The 27,936-nt window shown below is 41.9% G+C and overlaps 1 protein-coding gene across 4 annotated transcripts; it reads right to left on the bottom strand.

Annotated features, from left to right (window-relative positions):
* Positions 1–103: 103 nt before the first annotated feature.
* mast3b (microtubule associated serine/threonine kinase 3b) lies at positions 104–27,628 on the bottom strand. Of its 4 annotated transcripts, XM_084011383.1 has the most exons (28): positions 27,567–27,628; positions 25,162–25,251; positions 19,101–19,189; positions 18,148–18,220; positions 16,420–16,440; positions 16,031–16,109; positions 14,871–15,028; positions 13,629–13,704; positions 12,893–13,102; positions 11,484–11,585; positions 10,681–10,813; positions 10,338–10,405; positions 9,291–9,382; positions 8,863–9,071; positions 8,594–8,732; positions 8,296–8,428; positions 8,050–8,215; positions 7,743–7,844; positions 7,288–7,410; positions 6,983–7,095; positions 6,459–6,625; positions 6,101–6,222; positions 5,822–6,022; positions 5,244–5,470; positions 4,988–5,110; positions 4,739–4,875; positions 4,147–4,331; positions 104–4,002 (listed from the first exon to the last, which is right to left on the bottom strand). In XM_084011383.1, the coding sequence occupies exons 1-28, from the start codon at positions 27,611–27,613 to the stop codon at positions 2,939–2,941; spliced, it is 4,449 nt and encodes a 1,482-aa protein (XP_083867509.1). In that variant the 5' UTR covers positions 27,614–27,628; the 3' UTR covers positions 104–2,938. The 4 variants fall into 4 exon arrangements, with proteins under 4 accessions (XP_083867509.1, XP_083867510.1, XP_083867511.1 ...); XM_084011384.1 differs by lacking the exon at positions 16,420–16,440; XM_084011385.1 differs by lacking the exons at positions 25,162–25,251; positions 27,567–27,628 and adding an exon at positions 21,535–21,929.
* Between the last annotated feature and the right edge of the window lie 308 nt (positions 27,629–27,936).

Raw genomic sequence — 27,936 nt, 5'->3', positions numbered from 1 at the left:
TCTAGTCCTGCCTATGCGAGAAGAGTCCTGAGATAACTTTTGTTGTGATAGGAACTATAGATAAAAATGTAATTGAAAAACCATCAACAGAGTCAGATTAAGGATGACCCAAAGAGAAATACAAATTTTATTTGTTCCACAAGAAAACACAGTACAGGGGCGAGAGTGCCAGTATACCATGCAGTCAAGTATTACAGATGTGTGCTTGTCTCATGCAGCATGCACCGAACAGAAGAGTCCACATAAGAACACATGCACATGTACAACAGTTTGACCTGCTAGTTTGTTCTTGAAGAGCAAGTTTAACACCAGCTGAGAATCTGGTTTTTGCTGACCTCCAGTGGTTGGTATTTGTTTTCACCGTTGGGTAGTGGTAAGAGCTTATACAAGCTTGAATATTTCAGTGAGTAGAGACCAATCAAGCATCGACTACATTTACGTTCACATAAGAAACCAGGTTATTTGGAGAAATCAGGAGTACACGCACTGCAAAAAAGTGTTCTTCCAAATCATTTGTACTCTGAAGCCTTTTTACAGTACAGTTAAGAGTACACCTTGAGTAATTATGTTTTTAAACATCCCTGTCTTTCCCTGTATGAAATCTTTTTCATGCAAATGTGCAAAAAAACAACAACATACATTTCTCCTTTTTAAATGACATCTAGGAAAACAACCATTTAAAAACAGTTAATTAAGTGCATGTAAAACACCAAATACTTCTCAGCTTGTGCTAATGTACTCTTTATGAACATTATCAAATTAATAAAACAAATGTGTTACTTCTATGGGTGTTGTTTTGGTGTTATGGTATCAAAGAGGGTCTTCATCGTATACAGCCTTAACATAGAAAATTTGTGTACAGTACATAGCATGTTTGTTCATTGTAAACAGTTCTGTCAGACTGCAAAAAAATAACAGCGACATAATTTCTCTGTGCCGTTCACCGACACGACGACAGCATCCTGTAAAAGGTCACCATGAGATTGTAGAAGGAAGAGGGACCTAAAGTAACACATCAACAATTGTGATGCTTTAGAAACAGAAGACTCGAGGAGAAAGTTGGTACAAAAGCCAGCAGCAGCCGCCGACAAGTAAGACTTAAACTTAGGAAGTACATTTGAAATACTAACAGCCCATTTCCCCTCAAGTCAGGCTTCCCAAAGTCCTGCTGCCTCAAATAGTCAATGTGCATATCATGTCCTTCAATGCATCAGGAGTAATAATCCTTGTAACCAAAATATACATCAATATTTGTACAGTACAAAGACAAATGTTTATTCAAAGAAGCCCTGGGTTTCTATGTAAGGGATTCCCTCTTCCATTTTCAACGTACCTTTAACATTTACTTACAAAATACATTAGTGCACTTCTCCCCCTCGATGTAAACATCACTACACAGTTAATTAAGTAGGAACAGGTCTTGGAGGCATGGTGTCTCTTACATGCTCATATGAAAGAGAAAAAAAAAGAGACGAAAGCTACCGTTTCAGGAAAAGATGCACCCAAAAAAACACACAAGGATCCAACACTTCTCCAGTTTAAAAAAAAGAAATGCCTTATCATAGGTAAGAAAAGACCAAAAAAATAAATAAATACCCACATATTTTGAACACTAAAATATATTTCCCTCGAAGGCTCTGAAGAATTCCGATTTCCTGCAAATTGCATGCTTTGAGTAAAACAAGTTATTAAAGCCAGGCGTAGAGCCACGCTGAAGCTGTGTTTACAGTGAGCAATATCTATGATATTGTATCACATTACGTTTGATCGTGAGCAACGAAGCAGAGTCTCATGTTCTGTAATATCCAGGAATTCATCCAACTTCATGAGATGTTAGGTTGCAGAAAAAGACAACACAAATGATTTCAACTGACATTTCTGCCTTCATTGATATGGCTTAGAGGACACGGATATGATGGCACATAAATACCCCTTTTCATGTCTTTGTAACAGACTGTACTTCCAGTGTGAAATATTTCCCGACACTGTCCAGTCCCACACTGAAGGAAAACGATGCTATGATCATAAGTTCACACTGCAAGGAACATGATCAACACATGAATGGAAGAACTTTTCTTTCTTTTTTTAAATTTGGCTTAAAAATGCATCTCCGTCTTCAGTCAGACAAACATAAATCAGAGATAGAATTGTTTCCTGAACATTACTCGTGTCTGACAAATGTAACGTGGAAGGATTACAGCTGTGCAAAGATTCCCAGTTTTAAGAATCGATCGAACTTGAGCAGTTTGTTTCTCTACATGCTAATGAGTGCTTGGTTGAACTTCCTTCTAGAATGTCATGTCAAACTAGCAAAAAATACAAACAAACAGTATTGTATTTGGATATTGTAAATACAACTGCTGACATTGATCAGAAAATGACACATCAACCATGTTACTCACAGTGTGAAGCAAAGGTCATTGTTAGGTTCATGGAGATCAGTATAATAGCAGTATTATACAATTGGAAGATGCACTTCCTTTTAGATCTAAACTGAAAAAAAAAAAGACAAAAAAAAAAACAGAAAATGTTCAAAGAAAATTGTCGTACCTTTTGGTCCTACAACAATTCTGTCCAGCACTATCAAACTAATCTGCACTGCAACGATTTATTAACAAAAAATAGACATTTATACAAAATACAATGCAGTCAAAAGACATAAAAACACATTTTATGGATACAAAATTGTTGAGCCTTGGCTATTCAACCAATGAGAACTTCCCTCTTTCCCCACTTACTAACTCATCATAGTTTACAAATGTAATAAATAAGATCAGAACGTCTGTGATGCCTTGATGCAAATATTTACAATTTAAAAAATTCAAGTAAAATCTTCTCCTTCTTGCTCTCACTCAAGAGTTTCTAATTGGGTGTTCAACTTTCGAAACACTTTGGGGGAAAAAAAAAAAAAGATATGAACAGTTGCAGTGGTGAGTCGTCACTTTCTCAGATGCCCTTTTTGTGGATTTTCATTACTGCACTCGGTCTTCTCCATTAATGGTTTAACCTGAAGACCAGTGGAGGCGTTTCCTGCAACCAGACTGCAGCTGTTGTCACCACGAGGATGTTCTGCATGTTGTGCTGAACCGACGCTCAGCTCAGTCTCGTTGGTTTCCTCTCCATCCGAACACGGCTCCCACTCGTCCTGCTCGCTCTCCGTTGAGCCCTGCACGGCGATCTGGGGCACCAGTGTGAACCTCCTCACCACCGGCACGTCCAGCTCCACCTCCACGCTGGTTTGGGGTCGAGTGACCATCCATTCCGTCCTCTGCTGATGTTGCGTTAGGGCTGCTTGTGCCGTGGTGGTCGCCGTCACCATGGTGCTGGTTTTCTCCTCCGGCTCGTCAAAGCTCACCTCCTGCACCGCCTCTTGTTTCTTAAAGGAGTCCCGCCGCTCTGATAGGTTGAGCTTTCGCATCACGACCAGCTGCTCGGATCGTTCGATCCCAGAGTCCCTCAGCCTCTGGCTGCTGATGTATCCCCCGAGCCTGCCGATGTCCCCGATGTAGGAGCCTCCGCAGGCTCCTTCGAACTCAGAGTCCCCCAGCAGGTCCCCCTCGCAGTAAAACGGCACTTCCAGTGTGTGCCTGCGGGGGTTGTAAGACTTCTTATCAGAGTGATACACACCGGACAGCTTCTCAGCCGACTGGACCCTCTTAAGCAGAGGAGACCGAGGCGGCTCGGCACTGCGGGGCCGGACAATGTGCCTGACGATGGTGGGCGGGGACAGGGTTTTGCCGTGGTAGTTGTGAAGTGTTTTGGCGAAGCCTGACAGCGGAGAAGGAGAGCGCTGTGGAGAAAGAGGCTGCATGGAGGATGAAGAGGAGTTGCAGGCCAGGGGCGAGGGGGGGATGTTGCTGGTGGATTTCCGGCGGCCCACCTTGGTGTAGCGCTGTGTGCTGAGTTTGGAGCCCAGACCGTGGAGGGAGCTGGGCCGGATGTGTGCGGCGGGAGAACTGGGAGCGCTGGAGCAAGGAGACGTGCTCTGAGGAGAGTTATTGTCTGGGAAGCAAAAGCAGCAAAGGGTAAAAAAGTTTTACAAACATAGTTCTCCAAAAGATCTTTTGAGATTTTAACGCAAATGTAAAGCTTTAACCTAAAGAACCATTCCATCATGAATTAAATCTGAGGCCTCATTAAGCTCACCGACGGTCTGGTGGTCGGGTGCGGGGCTCCGGCAGGGCGTGGAAGGGCTCGGGGAGAGGCTGTGTGTCGGGGAGCCTGGAAGACTCTCGCTGGAAGAGACCGAGTGGTGGAGACCTGAATTGAAGCTGCGACTGCTGTGCATCACTGTGCTCTGCTTGGACAGCTTCTTCAAGATGCTTCGTCGCCTGGAGGGAGAAAGAACAGGAATCAGATTTATGATAACGAGCAGTGGCACCGAGACCAATTTGAGGGGTATTCTGTGGTCTGATGTCCCCGCAGAGTGTTTAGGCATCTCTGTTAGTATCAGCAGTGTGAACATGCATCTTGAATTAAAAAATAAAAATACACAATAGAATGTGTTTTTGGGGTATTAGTAGAAGAGTCCATAAAGCTGCACTGACATAAATGTTGAAGGGATATAGATGTATAGAACTTATCATGCTGTGAATGTCACTAACACTAGGGGGAGACACAGCATCGACTTTTGCAGGTTAGATTTTCTGCCGATATCCTCCAGACACAAACATCACAAAGTAAACAAAAGCCGCAGAGCTGCAGGTAACGACAGAAAAACCAAACCCCGGAGTCTTACCTGTCGTAATTATCTCTCCTCTTGCTCTTCTTGCTGCGGCGAGCCATCTTGCCTTTGTGTTTGGTCTTTCTAGCCGGACCCACTTTGATGGATGTGTTCTCAAGTGCTATGGTCTGAAGTGCCACCTTGCTGCCACTCTGCCAATGTCATAGGGAGCAAAGGATGACTCATTTGTGTTCAGGGAAATCAAAACGGAATATCAAGCACAGTGATGACCTGCGACAGCATTCGGACTGTGAGTTGCTGTACCTTCAGGAGCAGCTCTATCATCTCGGGGTGGACCAGGCCTTGGACAGACTCGCCGTTCATGTGAGTGATGAGGTCTCCGGTGCGGAGTCCTGCCTGGTGAGCTGGGCTGCCCTCCTCCACACTCTGTTAACACAACACAGTGATTACATAACCGCTCTCTTCTGTCATCAGAGTAAAGGCATATAACTTGACATGGACACATGACAAATTAAAATGCCTGAGGACTTCTGGTGTTAAATCTAGCGCTGACACCCACCGACACCATGTGATGCACCGTGTAGACGTCGCTGTCGCCCATGTAGACGCGGATGGCCTGCATGGTGAAGCCGTACCTCTTCCCTGAGGTGTGAATTACAATGGGAGGCCTCAGGCTGCAGGGGCTGAGTGAAAGGTCCCGGCTGGGGGAGGAGTCCCGGGACGAAGGGTTGGACGACAGAGAGCGTGGGGAGATGGGACTGGGCTGGAGGCCGCCTGGTGTGTCGTCTGAAAAATAAAAATAAAAAGACTGTTTCCTTCTGAATGCGTCAATAGAACAATCCACAGCTTCCTGCCTCAGAAAGCCATTGTGCTATGAATAAAATGTTAATAAAGCTTTGAATATTTGTCTGTTTTTTGTAAATGCTCTTGACCATATCCGTTTGAGGTATATTCGCATACATAACGAGTCACTTTCATTATTATTTTTGTAAATCTAGATCTGTTTTAATTCATAAATAGAAAGAGATTTTTATTACAAGCTTAGATTTTGTGAGCCTATGTTGAAGCACCACACCATCGTTACATTAAGTCTGCCTTCTGCTGGCCATTGATGTGTTGATGATTAACCAGCTGTACCTGTAGTGATGATGAGCGACAAGGCTGAGATGGAGGCTGACTTGGGAACCTTCCCTCCACAGGGAAGCCTCTGCCTGTCCGGTGTCTCCAGCTGGTTACCGAAGCGCCGAGGGCCGACCGGCTCTTTGGGGGATGAGTGTTTGGCCCCGGTGCTGTTGCTGCGAATCCTGATCCTCCGAAGGTTTGACACGACCACCTCAGCTGCAGGTAACATAGGTCAATAAACTTCAAGAACACGTACATAGAGGTGTTAAAAACATGAATTCAGTCTGGATTTACCTTCATCATCAGTGGAGAGGGCAAAGCGTGGCATTGTCTCCAGGCTGTGGGTGCTGCTCATCACCAGAGGACTGGTGCTCCTCTCAGACTGGGAGGAGCTCGATGAGGCCCGAGGGCGAAGGCTGTAGAACAGTCAAAGACCAGTTTAATGGGTAAATCAACAAAAGTCCATGTGATTCTACAACACACACTATGACTGGACTGCTTGCTGCTTTGACAGTGATGCAAGCGAATGCGAATGCAATGTTACACGTAACCCTGGAAACAAAGCACTAAACAAAATAGGAAATCAACAAAAAGCCGTGTGGCCTCAAGGCACTCTTAAAACCTGCGACAGGAATAAAAGCAGTATGCCTACCTGGCCATGCGTCCCGCATGTCTGCGCTCCACGCTGCCCTCTGCTGGGCTCAGGGAGGAACTCAGTCCTCCCATATCCCCACGGTCCTCCTTCTCCTCACTGTGGCTGCGGTCAGAGGAGAAGCTCAAGTTGGAAGGTGTTGCCAGATGTTCTGTGCTGCTGTAGACCTGAAAAGTTGAATAGGATTAGAATTAGAAACCTTCCAAAGACTTTTTTATTATCCAACCGTAGCACAGTGTGACAGCCTGGCGATTACTACCGTTTACTAAATTATATCACAGTATGAGATCTTCAATTACGATAAAAATATGTTTCTTTTAAATGACTACTGACATACTTAAAGTCACTTTGAGGAGCTTGTAAGTGGTTTTAAAATGTGTCAATTTATTTCTGATGACTCGATATCACCTACCTAAGTAAATGAGACCATCACTGGGAAGATTGGCTATTTCAAGATAGTTCCTAAAATAGTTCTCAATAGAACCTCCAAAGGTCTTGTCTTGTCCAACACATGTGGCCCTTACCTTGCTGAAGCGATGCGACCAGGAAGCAAACTGTCTGATTTCCAAGGAAGACTCTTCATCATTGGTTTCCTCGTCCTCGTCAGATGCCAAATGATGGTAACGATCTGAACGAGCTGTAAAAAGTAAAAGACACTACATTTTTAGAGAAAAACTTTTGAGAAACGGAGACCCATATTTGTAGATCCATTTGTCAATTGTTATCACAATATAGGTCTTATGCAGCCACCATGAATGCTGTCCTTGGGTGTAACCTACAATATTTTGGTTGAATTTGTTTTAAACACTCTTGAAGCCTGAAGACCTACTGTCGAAGTAGCTGGTGTCATCTTCCGCCTCAAGCTGAGGTATGAATTCAGCTTTCTGCCTCAGGAGTCCATTCCAGTCCAAACCCAGGAAGAAGGAGTGCTGTTTGACCTCTGAGGCTCCGCCTATAATCAAAAATGTTTTCACAGCCAATGAAATACTGGATCTAGTTTTAAACATTGTGATTTCAATGACACTCAAGAGGACATTTAATACTAAGATTAATTTAATTCCTTTTGAAAGGCTTCAGAATTTAATCTCTTACTTACTTACAGTACCTCCCAAATAAAAAAATTATGTTTTTTTTTCTTTCAGGTTTTACATATGGACTATAATTTTAAGAAAAAGTCCTGCTACAACATTTTTGAGGTGGGGAAAAACGCCCTCATTTCTTAGTATCAAACACATCTGCAGCTTTTTTTTTTTACGTGTTATTAAGTAGTAAGCTGAGGAGTACCAGTTCCTAGTCGGTCTAAAGGACTCTGTCTGAGCAGGCGGGTGATCAGATCCTGGGCTTCAATGGGTAAAGCATCGTCTCCTTCTGGCCAAATAATGTCATCTGCAAAAAAAAAACAAAAAAAACAGAAAAACATGCTAAATGGAGCGCCACAAATAAAAGCACAAAATAATGATGACATAGCTTCTGAAGATGAAGCAGCACCAAATTATTTCCATATCTTGGCCGCTGTCAAACGAATGTATTCTAGCAAAGAGTTTCAAAGATGAGAACGCATTTATTTAAATGATTTGATTCCAGCGCTCACCACTGACAACTTGTCCAAAAAGCTCTTCAGGTGTGTCTCCAAAGAATGGAACGCAGCCGACCAGGAATTCATAGAGGATGACCCCCATCGCCCACCAGTCCACCGGCTTCCCGTAGCCTTGCCTGAGTATCACCTCCGGGGCGATGTACTCCGGGGTGCCACACACCTTTACAAGCAAACCAACACGGGTGAGTTTTGGGGAACAGAATAGACGGTAGTGTTATTTGTCATTTAAACCAGACTCACCTGTTTGTCTACAAACTCTCTGGTGTCTTTCTCCACGTGACCCTCGTACAGGTTGGTGGTCATGTTCATCAGGCCGATTTTAGACAGGCCGAAGTCTGTCAGCTTGATGTGGCCCATCGATGTAATCAACAAGCTGTTGGGTTGAAAAGGCTAAATCAATGCGTGATCAGCAAGAGTGTGTTTCTGAAGTGCAATTACTTTTGAATAGTCGATATTTCCACGAAATTGTGCAAGGAAAACAATCTGTACTCTCTGGGTTTAGTGTCTGCTTAGTAAGTGAAGTTGGTGCGTTTCTCACTTGTCGGGTTTGAGATCCCGATGCACGATCCCATAGTTGTGAAGGTACTCCAGAGCTAGGACTGTTTCAGCAAAGTATAACCTTGTCATCTCTACAGGAAGTGGGCCCATGTTCTTGAGCAGATTGGCACAATCTCCACCTTTAATGAAACAGAAAAACAGCTTTTTCATTTCTGCTGCAGGGACTGATTTCTAGTTTTACATAAACACATCAGATAAATAGATATGTCTACATATGCATCCATTCACAGCACTCTCTCCCTACTTTACCTTCCACATACTCCATGACCATGCAGAGGTGACGTCGTGTCTCAAAAGAGCAGAACATGGAGACAACGAAGGGGTTCTCAGCAAACGTCAGGATGTCTCGCTCCACAAAAGCCTGCTGGATCTGGTTCCTCAGGACCAGATTCTGCCGATTTATCTTTTTCATGGCAAACCGTTGCCGGGTCTCCTTGTGCCGGACCATATACACAGCCCTGTCAAAAAAAACACGAGCCACATGAGATCTTTAATCTTCACACTTGGCCAATATTTCACAGGCTACTTGCAGATAGAAGTGTAACTTTAACTTCTGAGATTTACGATTTCCTTTAACTAAATTAATGTAATATCTCTGAACCTATCTTCTGATATTCTGCCTTGATTAAGCCACGGCCAAACAATATATATAATTAATTAAATTTGTTTCTTTTTACCCATAAGCTCCGTTACTGATGAGTTTGATTGTTTCAAAATCCCCCTCAAAAGGCTTCCTTCGAGTCGGTGTCAGCATCTGTGGGGCCTTATTCTATAGAGAAGCAGCAGAAAACAGGAGAAGTAATACTGTTATTAGGATGATTAGGACCGTTACAGTTTCATCGGATACATAAAGTCTACTGTGGACCAACTTGTAGTGTAAATACTGAATACATACATATTTGTCTATACATATATATGAATTTGGGGCAATATAAAAAAAACCTGCTTAATTGTACAGACAGATTTCACATTAAAGCGGCAGTCGGCAAGTCTGGCAGATGGAGTTGACTCAGTCAAATTTCGAATGTTTACACCACTCACGCCCCTCCCCCTCTACCACCAACCTCCGCTCCCTCCCATCGAGTGCTCGTCAGTGTGCGTGCACCAGATTCTGTGGACGCGCCCGTGTCTTCGCTCATCGATAAACGGCATGGAGTACACGCTACACAGAGGTAGGCTGGCTAACTTACTCATATATAGCAACTGCTAACGTCATTAAGCGTATGCCTAGCTTGAGGCGTGTGCCTGTGATATTGTAACATGCGTGAGGGGGGAGGTGGGATCTGTGGCGTGTGCACGAACTGAACGGTGCTGAGTAGACAGGATGATACGGGCGTGGTGGATTTTTGCAAAACAAACAACAAGCTCTAGGTGCACATAGAGGCGCGTTTTTTTCTAAAACCGGATGATTTATGATGTTCTATCGGAGCATAGTGTCGGTTTGCCGATGTTGCCGACTGCGACTTTAAGCATGTCCTAGCTTCCTATAGCCATTCGCTCTGATTTAAAAATATATATGGCATCCTTTCACACTAAAATGGGTCACTAGAAACCATTAAAAATTGTCCCAAGACACATTTAGCACGGCATTCAGAAATGCTAAAAAAAAACAATTTCATACAAGTGACATGTTAGAAGAAAATATGTTTATTATTTTAACTTTTTAATCATAAATCATATCCTCTTAGTCAGCTAGTCAGTAATAATAAAAAGGGAAAGTTTACCTCCACATTCCCATCTGGTTCCACGAACACTGAAGGACTGGCATCATACTGTTCAAGCTGCACTATGTCTAGAAATAACAGAGAGAAACACAATGTTTTATATTCCTGCAAAGAATATTCAACTCCCACCATTAACTCTTACTCGCACATAGTTTTGAACTTTTAGGTGAACTTGATGTTCTGCTAGAGCATCTGAGGGTTGGCATGTGATCTAAATGTTACCTTAGTGCACAGAAGCTCTTTCCCCACAGGCTGTTTATGTGACAGTGAAACTTTCATAAGTTCTTGAACCGACTGAACCTGGATTTCAGGCGAGAGAAGAGTGAACAGAGAGCTCCTTTACCTTCTAATAGGTCCCGTGTCAGACCCAGCTGGCTGATGATGTAGCGGGGGATGTCTGTCTTGATTCCCTGGCCGACTTTAGCGTGACCCTCCGCTGCCTCCAGTAAGTGATAAAACTCTTCTGGGTCAAACTCCTGTCAACAGGATCCAAGCATCATATATGTTGACTGGCTGACTGAACTCAAAGCAGGAAACGGCAAGGACAAGTGTTTAATCTGTATCAGTGATACAAGCCAAAGGCAACTGTCTTCATAATGTCCAGCTTCTCATGCAAGAGACTTCATGTCCAGTAGTTTATTGTCATCCTATTAGTTAGACAAATAATATCATAATCAAGTCTGAATACAAAGATACAAGTAAAAATGTAAGTTTAAATTAAAATGTCAAGAGGGATAGTGTTATTTTAATTTCCAATTTTAATAATACTGTTTGTTTTTTTTGACAAGTTTCAACAATTTAATTTGGGTTATCCAACTATTATTGTACTGAAGAAAAGTATATGAATACATTTGTTATGCAGATATATGGTCAATTTAACCGCATCAAAAATAGAATCTAGTGGTATTTAAACATGCAGATATTTCATATTTTTACTGAGCATTCTTAGAATTACATTTAGATAATCCATCCATTTGGAGCATTTATCTACTGATGGGAAAGCATAGTCAGCTTCATATCATCAGCTTCATGTCTAGTTTCTGATGGAGAATTAAGGTCAGGATCTCATTCCAGTCTTTAACTTCTATTAGTTTCAATCACAGTAATCTTATTTTCAATTAGGAAGAGATTTCCTCCTGAGCTTACCAGACACTCCAGGAGACGAGCCGGCCGTGAGATTATCATGAGGATCTTCCTCACCAGCTGGATGATGACGGTGACCTCCTCGCTTTCAGAGCGCTCGTAGGCCTGAGAAAAAGTATGAGAGCAAAGTAATGTCAGGTTTTATTCAAGCAACTAACTTCAGCTCATCACAAAACTCCAAAAAACAGAAAAAAAGGCTAGCACCACAAATAGAATCAGATTCTGTGGGAAACACTGGAAAATGGTCACTCAGCACATTTTGAGATATGGGATAAAAGATGGCATTTAGGCATCATCTAAAATAAAATACAAAATCTAATACACTGTATCAATGTGTATATATTTTTTAATCAAGCTAATAAAATGCTTGCAAAAGTAAAACTGGCTGTGCAACAAGGATGTAAATCTCCTTTTGTCATCAGGGCTTAGTTGTGTCATTGGAAAATAATTAATCAAAAAGGAGAGGAAGACACCTATCCACCCCTGAAAAAAAATAATAGCGGAAAAACTGCTTTGTTCTGAAACAGGAAATCTAACTAAATAAAATGAGTGTGTTCAAAGCAGATGGGTACGGGAAATATGAAAACAGATGCTGCCTGACCAAAATGCGTCAGAGAGGACATCGTTTCCAAAAGGAATTATTAGAACAATCCCTGGGTGGGTGGGTGTCGTCTCAATTAATCATCCATGGCCTTTCCTGTAGACTGAGAGCGTGTACTAGTGAACACTGTTTCCATGGTAGAGGCTTTTGTGTCAAAGCAGAAACGCCTTAAACTTGCATTGTCTCAACTGGCCATCAGGGGGCGACTCCAAAAGAAATCAGATTGTATGCAAATGTATGAGAAAATGACCCTCCTTCTCTCTTTAATTATTATACTATTGTAAACATCAGTTGATGTTTCAATCTCTAGTTTGAAGTCTCCGTCAAAACAGCATGATGTTCATTTTGTACATGATGGTCCCATTTAGAGTGAAATGATTGACAGGTTGCTGTGTGTGTTTGTGTAAGACAGCATTTGTTTCCCTGTATGGGAACAGACTTATCAGTTCAGCTGGAGGTACAGCGAGTAGGCCATGCCTTCTTTCTGACAACTAGCAGAGAAAAGGGGGGAAGAGGTTGCTATAGAAACTAACATTTTTATCTCAACACAGATAAGATCTGTGACAAAAGTACCTGCCACTAACACCGACAATTTCCACAACCAGATCTATCGTGTGTGTGTGTGTCTATCAGACAGTTATTGAGTGATGTGCTTGATTGCAGATATCCCTCCAGCTCGATCAATCACCTTTCATAACTATATCTGAGCTAAAGAGGTCACATGGAGTGCATGGAGACTCATAAGCTGATGCTTTTTAATTTTTTTTGCAACTATCGAAGCCATTTTGACCCATGAAGTCAATTTCCCTACCTCGTGAAGCAGCTTCTCCAGCTTCTCCTGCAGCTCAGCGAAGTAGCGGGACGTAACCAGGCCTTTCTGGGACTTGTCCAGACAATCTCTAACCAGCTCGACCAACTGATGCTGGATGAAGCCCAGAACCCCGTCAGCCAGCGGGAGGGAGCTGTCTGGAGAGCACTGGGTGAAAATCTCAAACAAACGCTCCTCCATCTGGGCTGTGGCCTGCAGGGAGGACAAGCACACAAACACACACAGTTAAGGCATTAAAAAAGGACTTAGTAATTATGATTTCTTCATCACATAATACTTGTATTGGCAGACTCATATGGTTGTTGATCACTGTGATTTGCTGCTTTCAAAACTCAAGATTCAATTGCAATAAACGGATGCTGCGGATGTTTTGTTTTGTAGTTTTGTTTGGTATCTGTACAAATGGTGCTATCGTAGAGCTCTGGGAGACCACACACCACTACTATTTTTTTTTTTGTCTCCATTTCTGATTCAGTGACGACATCTCAGCATCACGCAGATTTTCTTTGCAATCGTGCTGCTTTTGCAAAGAGTTGCTTCACATTTGGAGCCTTCGGTTTCCATCCTATACTCAGTTTTTGAGTTTGAGTTTCAAGATTATACACTATATATCCTGCTGTATTTCTTTCAGGTTGATTAGCAATCAAACTTTGCTACAGCACATGTGTGCAACAACCTGGGGAAAAAGGGCAAAAGTACATTGTTTTCTGGTGTGTACCTTTGGAAAACGCTCTCTGTAAACATGGTTCATCATGACAATCTCATTATCAAAGGAGACACTGGATCGCCCGGGGCTGCAACAAAAACAGAACAGATTAGTATGCTCCAATTGATCAATGAATGCATTTAGATTCCCACAAAAATACATGATCAAATACATCTCTCCACTGAGCTGGGACGGGGCGTGAAAGTGGTTATGTCATCGATGCCCTCACAGTCATGAAGTGTTTTAGGTCAACATCTACACACTTACTTTTTTATGTCACCAAAAGCAATATGAATCATCCACATCACTCAGTAAGTCATTTACTGCAACATCTCATCAGTATTTTGGATGAGACAGGTGTATTTCTTACAAAAAAAAATATTGCTTGATGAAGCTTCAAACGGTACATACGGAGGGGAAAACTATCACATGCAAACAGGCCGCCTAAGTCTTTTTTTTTTTGCCATGAAAGACGTCCTCAGTCAGACTAGATGGCTGCGGCCCAACACACACTGCTTCGGCTCACTGTGGCTCTCCCTACTAAAGAGCACCCCCCACCCCTGGACTACAGTTCAGCAGCTAGATTCCCCGAGGCGCTCTGTAAGCTAGCATGCCCACGCATGGCACACCATGGTGCCAGAACACTGAGCACTCAGGCAATCGCACAAACAGCACAGAGCAGAGCCAACAGACAAAAGTTGTCAAAAGCACACAGCTTGGCAGTCAGATCTCCACCAGCCTGCCGGGCCAACGGGCGTGTGTAATCCATCAAACGGCCCAAAACAGCCGTGTTTGCTTGAGAATTTGTCTTGGTCAAACTGAAGCGCAGACAACGTTGACATCTGACAGTCTACCAGTACATAATGATATCCAGGATCTCATGAACAGTGCAAAAGATGCAATTTATCTTTCTAAAGTTACATTTAAAATGTCATTTTCCACGAGAATTCTGGATAACTGCTTTTAATCTGTATGTTCTTGGGGATATACACACATATAACACTTTGCCCTTCTCAGAGAGGATCTGTGGTATAAGACTAGACACTAAAAAAGGGTCAAATTCCGCATCACAAAAAATGGCTATCCCCGACTCTCAAACCACCATTACCAATAAGGATATAATAATATATTGAGCAGTAATTACCTTGAATGCACTTTTTCCTAAATTAAATATGTAGCAATATGGAAGGAAACAATCATTTGGCTGACAACACTCATTCCATTGCTGATTGGTGAAACGGGGATTAAGTTTACCTGAGGCTCCGAGACCGAGGTCGTATGACCGTCGAGGGCCTCCCGTCCTCGTCAGTCATGCTGTCTGTACTGCGGAAGTGTTTGAAGAGGAAGTGCAGCTCATCTTGAGTCGGCTGGTAGGGAAGCTGGTGAAGACGCTCCTGGGAGGAAGAGGAGGACTGCAGATACCAAGAGGGATCAATCAGTTTTTAAGTTTTACATTCAATGGGCTAAAACGTTTACTAAACCATTTTATTTTCTGGTAATGCTGTTAACAATAACAACAAACATTCATTTTCTGAGTGAACTCTATTCAAACTGAACAGGACATGGCGTACATTGCCGTGCAATCTGTTTAATTTTTGCAGCCCCTTGTGTCCTGAACAGAAGAGGGCCAGAGGGACGGCATATTTCAGTCTCTTTGTAATGCCGTGGTATAAAGAGAGCAGTGAGGGCCACTGAAGAGCACTATTGTCCCCACTGACCTCTGGGTCTGCGTTCCGAGTCTACCCCATAAACCGTCTCACAATAGCCGCAGTTTGGAAGACTTTCCCCACAGACGCAGCACTCATTCAAACCAAGTAGCACGTGTGTGTGTGTGTGTGTGTGTGTGTGTGTGTGTGTGTGTGTGTGTGTGTGTGTGTGTGTGTGTGTGTGTGTGTGTGAGAAATCCCGGTCAGAAAAAACATGTTTTACATCCTGTATATTTTGCAATTTATCCCCCCCAAATAATTCAGCTTTTCAAATACGAAACCAAAAACATTACCTTTAAGGTCAACTTAACATAATTACCACAGCTAATGTTATCAATGAAATTTAAAAAAAAGATCTCTGTAAATTGTTAATTTTCACAAAAAGGTCATATTGTGAGTTTTTGTTGGTAAAGCGGTCATAAAATAATGCCACTTGAAGTAATTAATCTAATAACTAAAAAAGGCGAGGGGAACAGACACTTCACTTCACACACACACAGACTGTGTGTAGTACTTCTAACACTGAGCTGCACAGACTGAGAGAATGACTAATTCAAGCAGATGATGCAGGAAAACAATTAGCGGTTTGTCATCTCAAATTTGGCATTGGCTGTCTTACTGCATAAATGAATGTGCTATTTGGATGATTGAGGTGTTGGGATGCGTGGCCATGTATGAGGAAAGGGATGCTTTTGGGGGATTTCTTACCGAGACGGTGGAGCTCGGCGGGTTGGTTCCATAGCCAGACGAGGGGAGGGACGCCAAAGACCATCTCCGGCCCTCAGCTCTGAGAGAAAGGGACACGCATGTTACATAAGCCTCGGCAGCATTAGCATTTCGTATGTGAGTCATTACATAACGGGGTGACGGAGGAGTCCTGCGACTACATGACAGAGCATGAAAGGAATTTATCCAAATCATATATAACAGGGATCTCTGTGTCCTAATTTGGTTCAAAGCAGCTCTTTAAAAAAAAGAAAAGAAAAAAAAAGCTATACAGTCATATAAAAAGATATTTTCTGTGAAAAACAAATATATAAACAGAAGCTTTGAAAGCCAACAGACAGGGGTGCAAACATATTAAAAGAAGAAGATACCTGTCAGCACGAGCCAAGTGACTGAGTATGACAGGAGCAGAGAGAAAGAGGAAAAAGCAAAACGAAAGAGGTTCAGTGAGTTTTGGGAATCTTGTGTGATCTCTGTGACCCCCTGGCATTCAGCTGAGGGATTGGTACTGACAATGTTGCCATCCTTGCCAGTTTTCATCTGCCCAGATACAAGTAAGCTAGCAATCAAACTGAATTAATTTGAAGACATAGTTTACATAACAGAAACAAATCCTTAACTCAAAAGCCTGGCCAGAGAAAGGATTTTCTCCCACAGCAAATAAGTGATTATGTGTTATAACATTTGGCATGTTGTTTTGCAAGCAGATGAAGACAATGAAGTTATTACACAAAGAACAGCTCCAACAGCGACGTTCATCCATCTATTATCTGTAAACGCTTAATCTTTTACAGGCTTCCAACGATGCCGTAACATTCAGGATGAAACGCATTTGTGGTGAGAATGAGCAAGATCTTAAAAAGTGATGTTAAATATTCAAGACCAATAACTGAAATGCCTCATCACGCCAATACCTCAATAAGGGCTTGAAAAAAAATAACTGTTTCCCCAATGATGGACTGGTTATATTTGTGAGATCGGTTTCAGTCATGAATTTCAACTGAAGGGCCCTCTTTAAACACAGACATATAAAATGAATCAAGAGAACCACTCTAGATGGTAGATGAACAAACTATGTGACCAAAACATGGATTTTTTTCCTACAAACTTGCAGTTTGTTTCCCTCAGCATGGTGCACATGGTGATGTTTGCCTGTAGAATTAGATGTGAATACAGTAGGATGTCCTAACTAAGATAGACCATGAATGTTTCTTTAAAAAAAATCAAAAGATTAAGAAATTCCAGGTTTAGTCATAGATTGCTGTTCATTTTGATAGTTTAATTTTTCTCTCATTCCCTATCGTATTTAAGGACAAAGCACCTGAACGACTCGTGAGGTTTTTTTTTTTTAAACAACCTGTTCTTGGGTGTCTTCAAGGTACCCGCCTCGCTTGTAGGCTAAACACGCCTGGAGCGAGACAAGCGTGTTGCCATGGGAACCCGGTTGAATGATGACTGAGTGGGCTTCGGGGGGGTACCCTCTATCTAACGGTGCTCATCCTGCTGCTGAAGCAGTTGGCTGGAAGGAGACCTGGCAGAGGAAGTGAAGGTGTGAACGCTCCAGGCTGAGTCAGCCTCAGTCACCTTGCTGTTATTTTTATTATCTTCCAGGCTGTCTGCCTCTGTACCAGCAGCCATACCCAATCTCACAGGAAACCCTCAAGAGTGATTAGGTTGATTGAATTTTGAATGAGTATTTGGTTCAATTGGGTTCATGTTTGTCAAATTACAACGATTGATGGCTTGGAAATAAGTGCTACATTGACTCAAACAAAATGAGAAAAAGAGAAATAAATAAGTAGTAAGTTCCTGATATCCTCACTCTCTGTGTACTTAATGGCACAGACGAGAGGAATTTGGGTTACAACAACAACAAAACTAAGATGCTGGTTTTGAAAAGTGTCCGTGCGCACAGAGCCCCTCTGCCCTCGGGTCGTACCACTATCACAGGGGGGAGGCAGAGGGAAGTAGCAACAACATGTAATTCCATTTGCTACTTCGGTGAAACCTAGAGATTTTTGTCAGTCTACTACAGGTCGTGCAAAAAAGTATATATTACTCCGGAGACAAAAGGATTCGAGCGAGCGGTGCTGACATACCTTCGGGCAAATGGAAAGTTGAGGCAGGCACTGGTCGACACATTTCGGGGGCTGTCTAGAGGGCTGCTTGCAGCTGAAAGAGGAAATTCAAAAGTTACTACCAGTATTATTCACAACTGTAAAAATCAACTCATGAAAACATATTCGAGAAGACCACGTGGTCGAGTTTAAAGTGTGAATGTTCCAGAAAGGATGACATCATGTCTATGCAGGAACCTTCAAAAAAACCCTGCGTCATTAAGTAGTACCCCCAAGCACTCTTTATTCAGGGAGAAAACCTCAGCCACAGTCTGGGAGTCTGAGTCCACTAGAGACTGTGGTTCGTCTACATGCAAGTGGTTGAGCTGTAGCAATTAGAACACAAGATAGAGCCAATTAGAGTCTGACTGCACTCTGTGATTAGATAATCCTCAGCATGATTGAGTTCAAAAGGGAGTACATCCACATAGTGCTGGTATGAGGAGCTCTTGAGCAAAGCTCTTTTCATAGAGCGCAGCTGTTTCATGGTGTTGACGGGCTGTCAACTGTCTGTGTACTAGTGTTGATTCAGAAAGCTGGAGACACTAAACATTTAAATATTCAAATATCTTAATACTTTGCATCTGTTTATTCTTCATCAACAATCATTTCCCCATCCGTCACAATCTCTCGTTCTGTTCTTCCTTCCTTCAACAACACACGACTGTGTATTTTGTGTAGGAGCCTAATATTTTCAGTGTCTTTCACAAATGCAGCATGTCATAATTGTATGAACTCTGACTTCAGAATAAAAGCAAATAAAGGACGGATTCCAAAGTAAAATGTGCATTTGCATCTATGTGACTGCTCAATGTGCAGTGTGTGTTGCTATATGACACGCTGGTGAAGTAAAGCCAATACTGACACGGGTCCTGTTGGGTCCTGTTGGGACCTGTTGGGATTAAAAGGATACCGAACACTGCAGTGGATCTTACCGGTGTGGAGTGAGAGCGGGGAGAGAGGCCGGGACAGTGTGGGTGATGGTGTACCGACACCGAGGCTCTTCCTGTTGCTGCTGCGACAGCTGGAGAGCAAACAAGCAAAAAAAAAAACAGAGAGAGAATTCAACTCAGACATGTCAATACAAAACACTGTCTCTGTGGTGGTTTTCATGCGAGACAGGCTGAGCTATGCGGCGCCCCAACATCTTTATCTCTCATCATCATGTTTTGCTAAAACCTCAAATTGTCTCTCATCCAAGTTAATATCATTGAGTTAAATTGAACGACAGACAATCTAAAAAAAAGGTGCGTTCCTTTAAACGGAGTGTAATCATTTTTTTTCCCATACGCCTATAATTACATGTTTGACTCATACAATGGTTCAGCTTGTATTTATACAAGCAGCTGGAGGACACGAAAGACATTTTAAGACAAGTGGGCAGATTAGGGAGACAGTCCGGACTGTGATCCACTAAGCTGGAACCGCTGCACCACACTGAATAAGCTAAACACCAAAACACATTGTGTTTATGCACCAGATGGAAGTACGCTATGGGAGTTCCCGTCACTTAAAGAACAATTTCAAGGCTATTTTACTGACATTTTTAAATATATAAATATATAAACATTGCAGAGCCTGAGGTAACATCTTCAGTTCCTCATTTCTGACCAACAGTCGAAACCCTAAAGATGTTCCAGTTGCTATTATAATGAGAAAAGGCGAAACATAAATTCCTGCCAGTTGATAATGTATCGCATTTTCACTATTTTTGCTTTGAAACCATTTATCAATAATCAAAAAAGCAGATTATTTTGTCCTGCTCAATTAATGATACTGAAAGGTTTTTTTTCAGTTGCTGTGCTTCATTACATCAGACTTCCCATCCTCTTCTTCTTGTCATCAGAAACATGACAAATTACAGTACATTCAGGTTACATTTCTAACCACCATTAATCTAAGACATGCTTTTAGATTGGTATTCAAATGTGTCCCATAATATATCATCACATTCAGCTACACTCTCGTCTCCGTTAGTGGTGCTTTGTCTCTCTCTGCCCACTGAGATTTAACTCCTCCGATGATATTATTTCCGCCTTCGTAGAGCTTTGCCTTGAGAGATGTTTATGTAACTACAACTCTAATCTGCAGGCGAATGCATGAGACACCGACGTGAAGAAGGAGATACTGATGAAGAGCCAAAACACAAAGAGTTAACCTCCTGTCAACTGGCTGAAGGGAGTGTGTCCACCGACAGCAGCTGCAGGCCCAGCTTGAGCTACAGATGTCCACGATGGGGTGTGCATGTGTGTGTGTGTGTGTGTGTGTGTGTGTGTGTGTGTGTGTGTAAAGGGCGGGAGGGAGTGTTAAATAATCCTCTGGTCCTGAAAAAGGGTCAAACCTAGACCATTAACATTCAACTGAACAGATTTGACTGTGACACCGGGTCAATGGTCCACAATACAAATATGTTTTTATTCAAATAATCGATAAGAACCTTCGATTAGAACTATTTTGGTAATGAATTAAAGGTTTATGTCATTTTCTCAGCAAAAAAAACATTGTCCGATTCCAGCTTCTCAAATATTTGCTGTTTTTAAGCTCATAAATTGAATACGTTTGAGTATTTGGGTAGTTTGTTGGACTGCATATTTAAGAATTTGTGAATTCCTTACATTTCATGGTTGCAGCCATTTTTAATGATATTTTTTCTACGCATGTTCTTGACTACAGTACTTTGCTAAAGTAAAAAAAAATAATAAAGAATAAACAAAGTTTATTTACACTTGGCAATAAACTCCTTTCTTCTGATATCTAAGTAATGGGCATTGTTCACTACTTCCTGACATTTTTTACAGACTATTTATACAAAAATATATCATTCATAACTCCATATAAGTGTCAACGTCAGCTCACCCACCCAGTTTGGGCTCTATCAGACAGTGAACAGCTGCAGGTTTTTATCTCCACTCATCTTACAGTAAACACCAACTATGACCTGCAGTAACTCTACTCACACCACCACCACCATCAGTATTATAGGCATTTCTTCACATAAAAGTCATTATTTTTGGATTTAACTTCCATTGCAGTGAACTATTTATCCAGACCCCCAACAAAGAAAACTAGCCTTAATTTCGGTTATTTCTCTGGAACAAAAAAGCTTATTGTTTTCATCAACAACACAACCTCATGGTGAACAGAGGCAGGATTAGCTAACTGGAGCAGAGCGGCGCTAGCCAACGTTAGCTTAACATTAGCTTAACGTTAGGAATGTTTAAAACCGTCCCTATTAAAAACATTAAACACGTATGACTTCCAACAACAACCGAGCCAAACTATATATCTATGACGGCATTTTAAGCACCAAAAAGACAGGACTTAAATACACCTTTTTTAAAACTAAGCTAGGACTTTATTCATTGGTACCTTTTCGAACGCTTCAGCAACGCTCCCGGAACAAAATGGGACTTGTTCTGGTTCGGCACCGCAGACCAGTGGCTCGGATCCGACATGCTTGTGGAGGATATTTTCTTGTTAAGTTACAAAAGTTATTGTTGATTTTTCTTTAGCTCTATGTAAAAACCCGCTCCTCCTCCCTCTGCTGCTGCTCGTCTCCCCGCCATCGCCTCCTCTCCTCGGCGGTTCCTTTTGTATTCCGTCCGCCTCGTGCGGTCCCAACGGCTCTGGAGCCGCCTGCCCTTTACATCCTCCGGTACCCGGCTGCTGTATTACATCCTCCGGTTACCGGCGTCCTGTCCCCGTAACATCACCTCCGTGTTGGTTGATGTGTAAAAGCGTTCACACACACACACACGTTTCTACGTTCGGCAACACAGCGTTGCTGGTTGCTTGTGTACGTACGTTCGTGTGGTAGGCAATAAGCTTGAGTCCAATGCTGCGTTCAAGTGCTGCTCGTTAACTACGGCTTGTTAGGGAACTGCGTCTAACCATGATGTTTTTTTTTAGCCTATCAAATAAAACACCCATCACTTTTATACCAAAGGCCAAAGTGACAACTTGAACAATCCAAAATCCATTTTCCTTAGCATTTTTAACGGTAAATACAACAAATACACAATATACTTAACAAAACAAATAGCGTTATACAACAAAAAACTAAAATTGCAAATCATATATCGCAGTTCAAAGGTCATCATTGATTATCAAAAAATGCTTGTTGCTGCCCAAAACGAAATTAACATTTTTGGCTAAATAATAATTCCAGGACACCCAGGGACACCTTGCAAAACATTAATAAATCATAAATAAAACGCAACACAACAAATGTATCAGTAGTAAAAGTAAAATCAAGGGGTAAGTAAAATCAATAGACCTCAAAGAATAGTTGCCTACTTGTAATATTTAGAAAAATGTGACGTGTAATAATGAAAGCAGTTCGATATGATGTGTCTATAGTGTAAACCTAAAAAAAAGGACACGTGTAATAAGGTTCGGGACATTATTTACACATTGATTGAGATAACATCCTTAGATTATGCTAAATGAAGACTACTTATCCAAAATTTAAAAAAAGCAGACAACAGAATCCAATCTAATAATTTCAGCTTGACTCAAGTTATTAAGGCTACTGTATGCGTACTGTCCCTCATCATTTTCACTTTGCTTTAACACCAGCTAAAGACAGTAACGCACTTTTGGTTTCACTCCTACAATCCTCAGCACTCTGCGGTTCTTTGCTGTGTGGAGTGACTCAAGTGCTGGAAAAACGACTAAAAGCTGAACATAAGCATTTTAAAGGTATATTTACTTTAATTCGTCACGTACCGTAGTGGTGATTTTAAGCTGCATTAGCTTGACAATATAACACAGCTGAGTGGAGTTGGTCATAGTTCTGCTCTGGTCCTTTTTTTTCCAACAGTCACGAAATAGTTAATGAGTATACGGTTATTCCCTTCTATGACGGTATTTCACGCTATTTTTTCTCTATTTTAGAGTGAACTGGATGCAAAAGTTACACACAATAAACGTCCTCAGTCCAGTCAAATATATGGGATGTTGCCTGTTTGTTTAACGGGACCCTGAATAATGTTTTAAGAGTGATTTTAGATTTTATAATGTTTGGTTGTGCAGTAAACTTGCAGACTAATTGATCAAAGTTGACACAGAGCATTGCCATGGGAACATTCTCTTTAGATTAACATCTTTGGTCACTTGGTCATGGTCATGTGCGTTCGTACCATTTTGGCAATTTCCTACAGCACCTGAGAGCACCTTAAGATGTTGTTGGGTTGTACCACGAGAAGTCTGGTAGAGGAAGGCTCCGAGCCAAACTTTTCAACAGTGGTACATTCCACTGCACATAGTAGCCTTAAACCCAGTATGTAAGTATTTTAATTTAATTTTATCTCAGAACACAAACATCATACGTTCTATATACTGTAAGTGGAATGCTGAATATTTAGCAGCATACAAAATTTAAATGTATTTATTTGTGTATTATTTATTACCATTGCAATAAATAGTGCATTTTAAGTGTTTGATTCACATCTATTGACATACTGCTCATAATTTTTTATTTGATCTTAATTCCCCTCACTGGCTGTTGCACATCAGCAGTAAGCCACTGCTCATAATATCGGCTCATAAGTTACACAAAGCTTAAGCCTAAAGGTGATTACTGCTTTAACACTGTTTTGCACTGATGCATTCCATGCCTTTTTACTTTAAACATCTTCTAAATAAAGGTGCTATAATAATAAAAACGTGTATTATGTATACTGCACTCTCCCCCACTTACTATGGATCATGCACAAAGTACCATCTGTCTCATCTCTGCATCGGTGCAACTAAGACAAACCTGGACACATTCAATGGATCAGAAATCAAAAGGTTGATGCAAATTGATTTGTATGCAAATGTGATGCAAGAGACTGAACATGTTTCTGGCGGTGAAATAACACCGAATCCGGTGTGCAGAATGCTGTGAAGAGTGATGCCAACAAATGTGCAACCTGCCATGACTGTCGCATCCAATTATTCAAGACGTGTGTGTGACAACTGTGTGTCGCGTTGAGGAATTTGTGTTTATTGGGTTTGACTTTTGGCATTCCCACTAAAAAAAAATATATGTGCCCATTTTTCAACCAAGTAAATTGGGATTCATTACTACACAATGTGTGGAGTGACAGCCTCGCAGAGATCCAGAAAACACACTGGACGCAGCCGCCTCTGTTTGCAGTATCGCCTTCCTCCACAGCACCCAGCACCGTTGCCAAGCAACCCACATAGACTTAAAGACAACTAATAAACGATGGCTCTTCCACGGCAAAACAGAAGTGCCTTAATATACAAAAAAAAAACCCATCTCAGACGTTATTCCATTAATTTTTTCTCTTATAATACCGAAAGCCGTATCATCTGTAATTAGAAAAATATTGAGCAGAAAACACTGAGGTTGGCTGTTAATTTAACTGTAAATGTAGGTAACAAAACAATAACACCACGTGGTCTCTTTAGTAGCTGTCCTGGAGCTTTTGATCATATCACACTAGCTTCTTCGGAGTTTGGCCCAGCTTTCATATAATCACAGATATGACAAGAACTTGAGAAATTATTTTAAAGCAGCTGCTCTTTCACGGATCAAGTCTTCAATTCAATTTTTTTCAATTTATAACACTGGGCACTGTCGTTTTGGTTAAATTCATGGTAATGAAGGGACCAGAAAATAATGTGTTTTAATAGTTTTTTGGACAAATGATATCTCCATCAGGCTTAAGCTGCAAGAGACAACCCTTGTAGGTCAGATAATTATTGTTTTTTGTTGTGAACTCTTCATGAAATACTTTATTCTATGTAGTGTCGCCCCCTCTAACCAAAGCAGCCTCTGATGATGCAAAATGACGATATTTGCGTCATCGGAGGCTCTTTTTCAGAAGAGAAACACGGAGATCTCCCGTCTCTGGGGAAATTTGAGGGAATGATGCAAGACCATTAAAAAAATACTGCCGGGTTTCTAACGATACAAAGCTTCATGCAAATGGGTGAAGTATTCCTTTAACATGAAACAGCCTGCGTGTGACCTGGTCGCCTTACCTCCAGGGATGAAGAGTCTGTAAGGGGCTGCAGGGACTGCAGGGGCTGCATGGGCTCAGAAGAGTGGGGCTCTGGCACGTGGGTGACAAACTGCAAGGCAAGACATGTTTGCGTGTTAGCATCTCTATTAGCATCGTTGCTTGGATGCAACACTGGGTGTGCATCTATTAGCCGACTTATAACCTCCGATGAGCTCATATAGACGAGGACGTTGACAGCCGGGTGTCAACACACCAGAGACCAGAGGCACCTTAATGCATGGGCTTATCTGGGCTTCAGCCAGGAGCCTTGACCAATCAGGGGCCTCTTAATAATAATAATTAATATGATGATGATGATGATGATGATGATGATGATGATGATGATGATGATGACGATGATGATAAAAGTCTGTATTGGCAGACTCTGGAGGTACTCATTGAGCACATCGCTCTACAGCGCCCCCCCCTGGGGGGTCTTATGTAAAGTATAACAAAATGTAACAAAAATAATTTCCAACGGTCGTAGAGGAGAAGCGAGTCGGTCGAGGAGACGGTCGGCGATGCGTTGAGAAAGATGGAGTATTCACATCCAAGGAAAAAAGGGGGTAGAGGGGGGCCTCAAAAATCTCCAAGGCCCAGGGGCCTCAAGTGCTATTAAGGTGCCCCTGGTTATTACCCACACCTTTGTGGGATCCCTGCACAAGAGAAAAACTGTACTTTTTAAAAACCTGACATAATCATGTCATATCTTAATGCTCTACCTCTGCATGGAAAATGTGCATGCTCAGCCAATCCTAAGGTCTATCTTCCTGATCTGTTTTGTATTGATTTTCCTGCACAGATGTAGGCTCTGCCTCGTGGGCTCCACAGCGCTGCTCGTGTCTCAGTGCTGCAGAGGCTTTCCTCGGGAGCTAAACACAGCACTAACGAATGTGTTGTCATAGTAATGCAGTGAGGGACGATTGGGAAAAAAAAACAACTCCTCGCACAAAAGACTCCTCATAGTGTCGGCTCATAATTACACCACACATGCAACTCATTATGTGGTATTTCATCTTAACACGTTTTCTCCTTCAGACCCCCCCCTTAAACCAAAGCTCTTGGCGGGTGCTTGAGTTAGTAATCACCCTTCATTTCCATTTTTTTGCATTTCCATCTTGTCGGCATTTCCATCTTGTCGGCAAAAATCTCAAAACTGACTTTATTGGTGACACTCACGATGAATTTCTGATTTGTGCAGATGTTCTAGTGTAAAACTGTACATTTCATGTCGTGCTTTTTTTTCATTTTTTTGCTTTGCTGGTTGTGCATCCTCTATCAAGAGATGTGTTTTCAAGTATAGACGTGTGTCTGGACTGAGGCATCTGTCAACAAGCTACCAGTAAAAACCCTGAGCCCCTCCCTGCAGCTCGCCAAGCGTGAAACCTCATCTGTATCACTGCGCAGGGGGAAGTTAAGAGAACTAAAAAATGAAACGAAAACAGTTGCATGCTCTGCTGAGATCTCCCAAGGAGAAGGCAGATGGATGGATCAGAGAATGGGGAGCAGAGAGCTCCTACGCCATATGGATCTGCAAGCAGGTATCCCCCCCTTCCTGCCCCACAAATAAAGGACTATATACTCTGGGGGAGCGTGGGTGGACGTAAGACTGCAGCCGTGTCCTTTTTCATTGGAGTCACAGATTGCCAATTAAGGCTGTATGGAAATAAAAAATATCTGTTCTACTAAAAGACTGAAAGGCATTTGTCTTTGTCCTGGTGCTTGTGAGTGGGAGCATGTGATTCATGCAGGAATCGTGGACTTCGAGTGAGGTTTAAAAAAAACAATGGAGCTGGGAAAAAACACAAAACATCACGAGGACAGAATTCACACTGAGGCGTGAGATACGAAATGAAAGAAGTGACCCCCCAACCAATATTTCATCTTATACCTGCAGCTTAAGACAAATATAACTCATCTTCACATGTTAGCAGTTGTTACATTTGGTTTTACAAGTTTAACCATGCTATTAATTGTGCAAACATGACTTCATGGTTGCAAAATGCTGGTTTTCCTCTACATCCACCAGAGTATATTCGTTTAAAGATTAACAGACAGGCATGGAACTGATAATGCTGGAAGAAACTGAGAACTGATGAGACACCTGTAACTTAATCTCCTAAATACAACCCTGCTTTCAAAGCACAGAATACAAGAGTAAACAGAAAGTTGTTGACTATGACGCCTTGATAAAATAGGAGAAAATAAAAATATTTGCATTTGAAAACAATCTGTTTGTTGACACTATCTTACAATGGATAGTACATGGGCACATACAATTATTCAACTCTTACAACAGTTTGACAGCTGCAACAGAGGATGCAAACACACAGACACACACACACACACACACACACACACACACACATATAAAGCAGAACTTACTCCAGGGTCAGAGATGGGATCTTCAGTTTATCTCGCCTTGACTTCATTCTTGCTGGTTGGTCACCAAGCAGGGGGGCTTCACTTAGAGCGCGGCACCGCTTGGTCTCACGGCCGGTTTCCAGCCACTCATCGCCGCGGTGGGGTGACTAAAAATAACCCAGATGATCGTTTACACGCGTCTTCAGCGGATTCCGAAGAGAGAATGTATTTCACATACAGTTAAATCTAAAAAGAAGAATAAGAAAAAAACAAACGATGCAGCTAAAGCAGGTTATTTTTGTTGCGCGTTTCGTCTCTCGTCTATCTCCAAGGCGCACTAGAGAGCGACTGCTACAAAAAAAAAAACCGAAAGGGAGCGACGGGTCACCAC

The sequence above is a fragment of the Eutrigla gurnardus genome, assembly GCF_963514095.1.
Source record: "Eutrigla gurnardus genome assembly, chromosome: 6".
NCBI classification, from domain to species: domain Eukaryota; kingdom Metazoa; phylum Chordata; class Actinopteri; order Perciformes; family Triglidae; genus Eutrigla; species Eutrigla gurnardus.
Note: the sequence above shows the minus strand (reverse complement) of the source record. Positions and strands in the feature narration are given on the sequence as shown.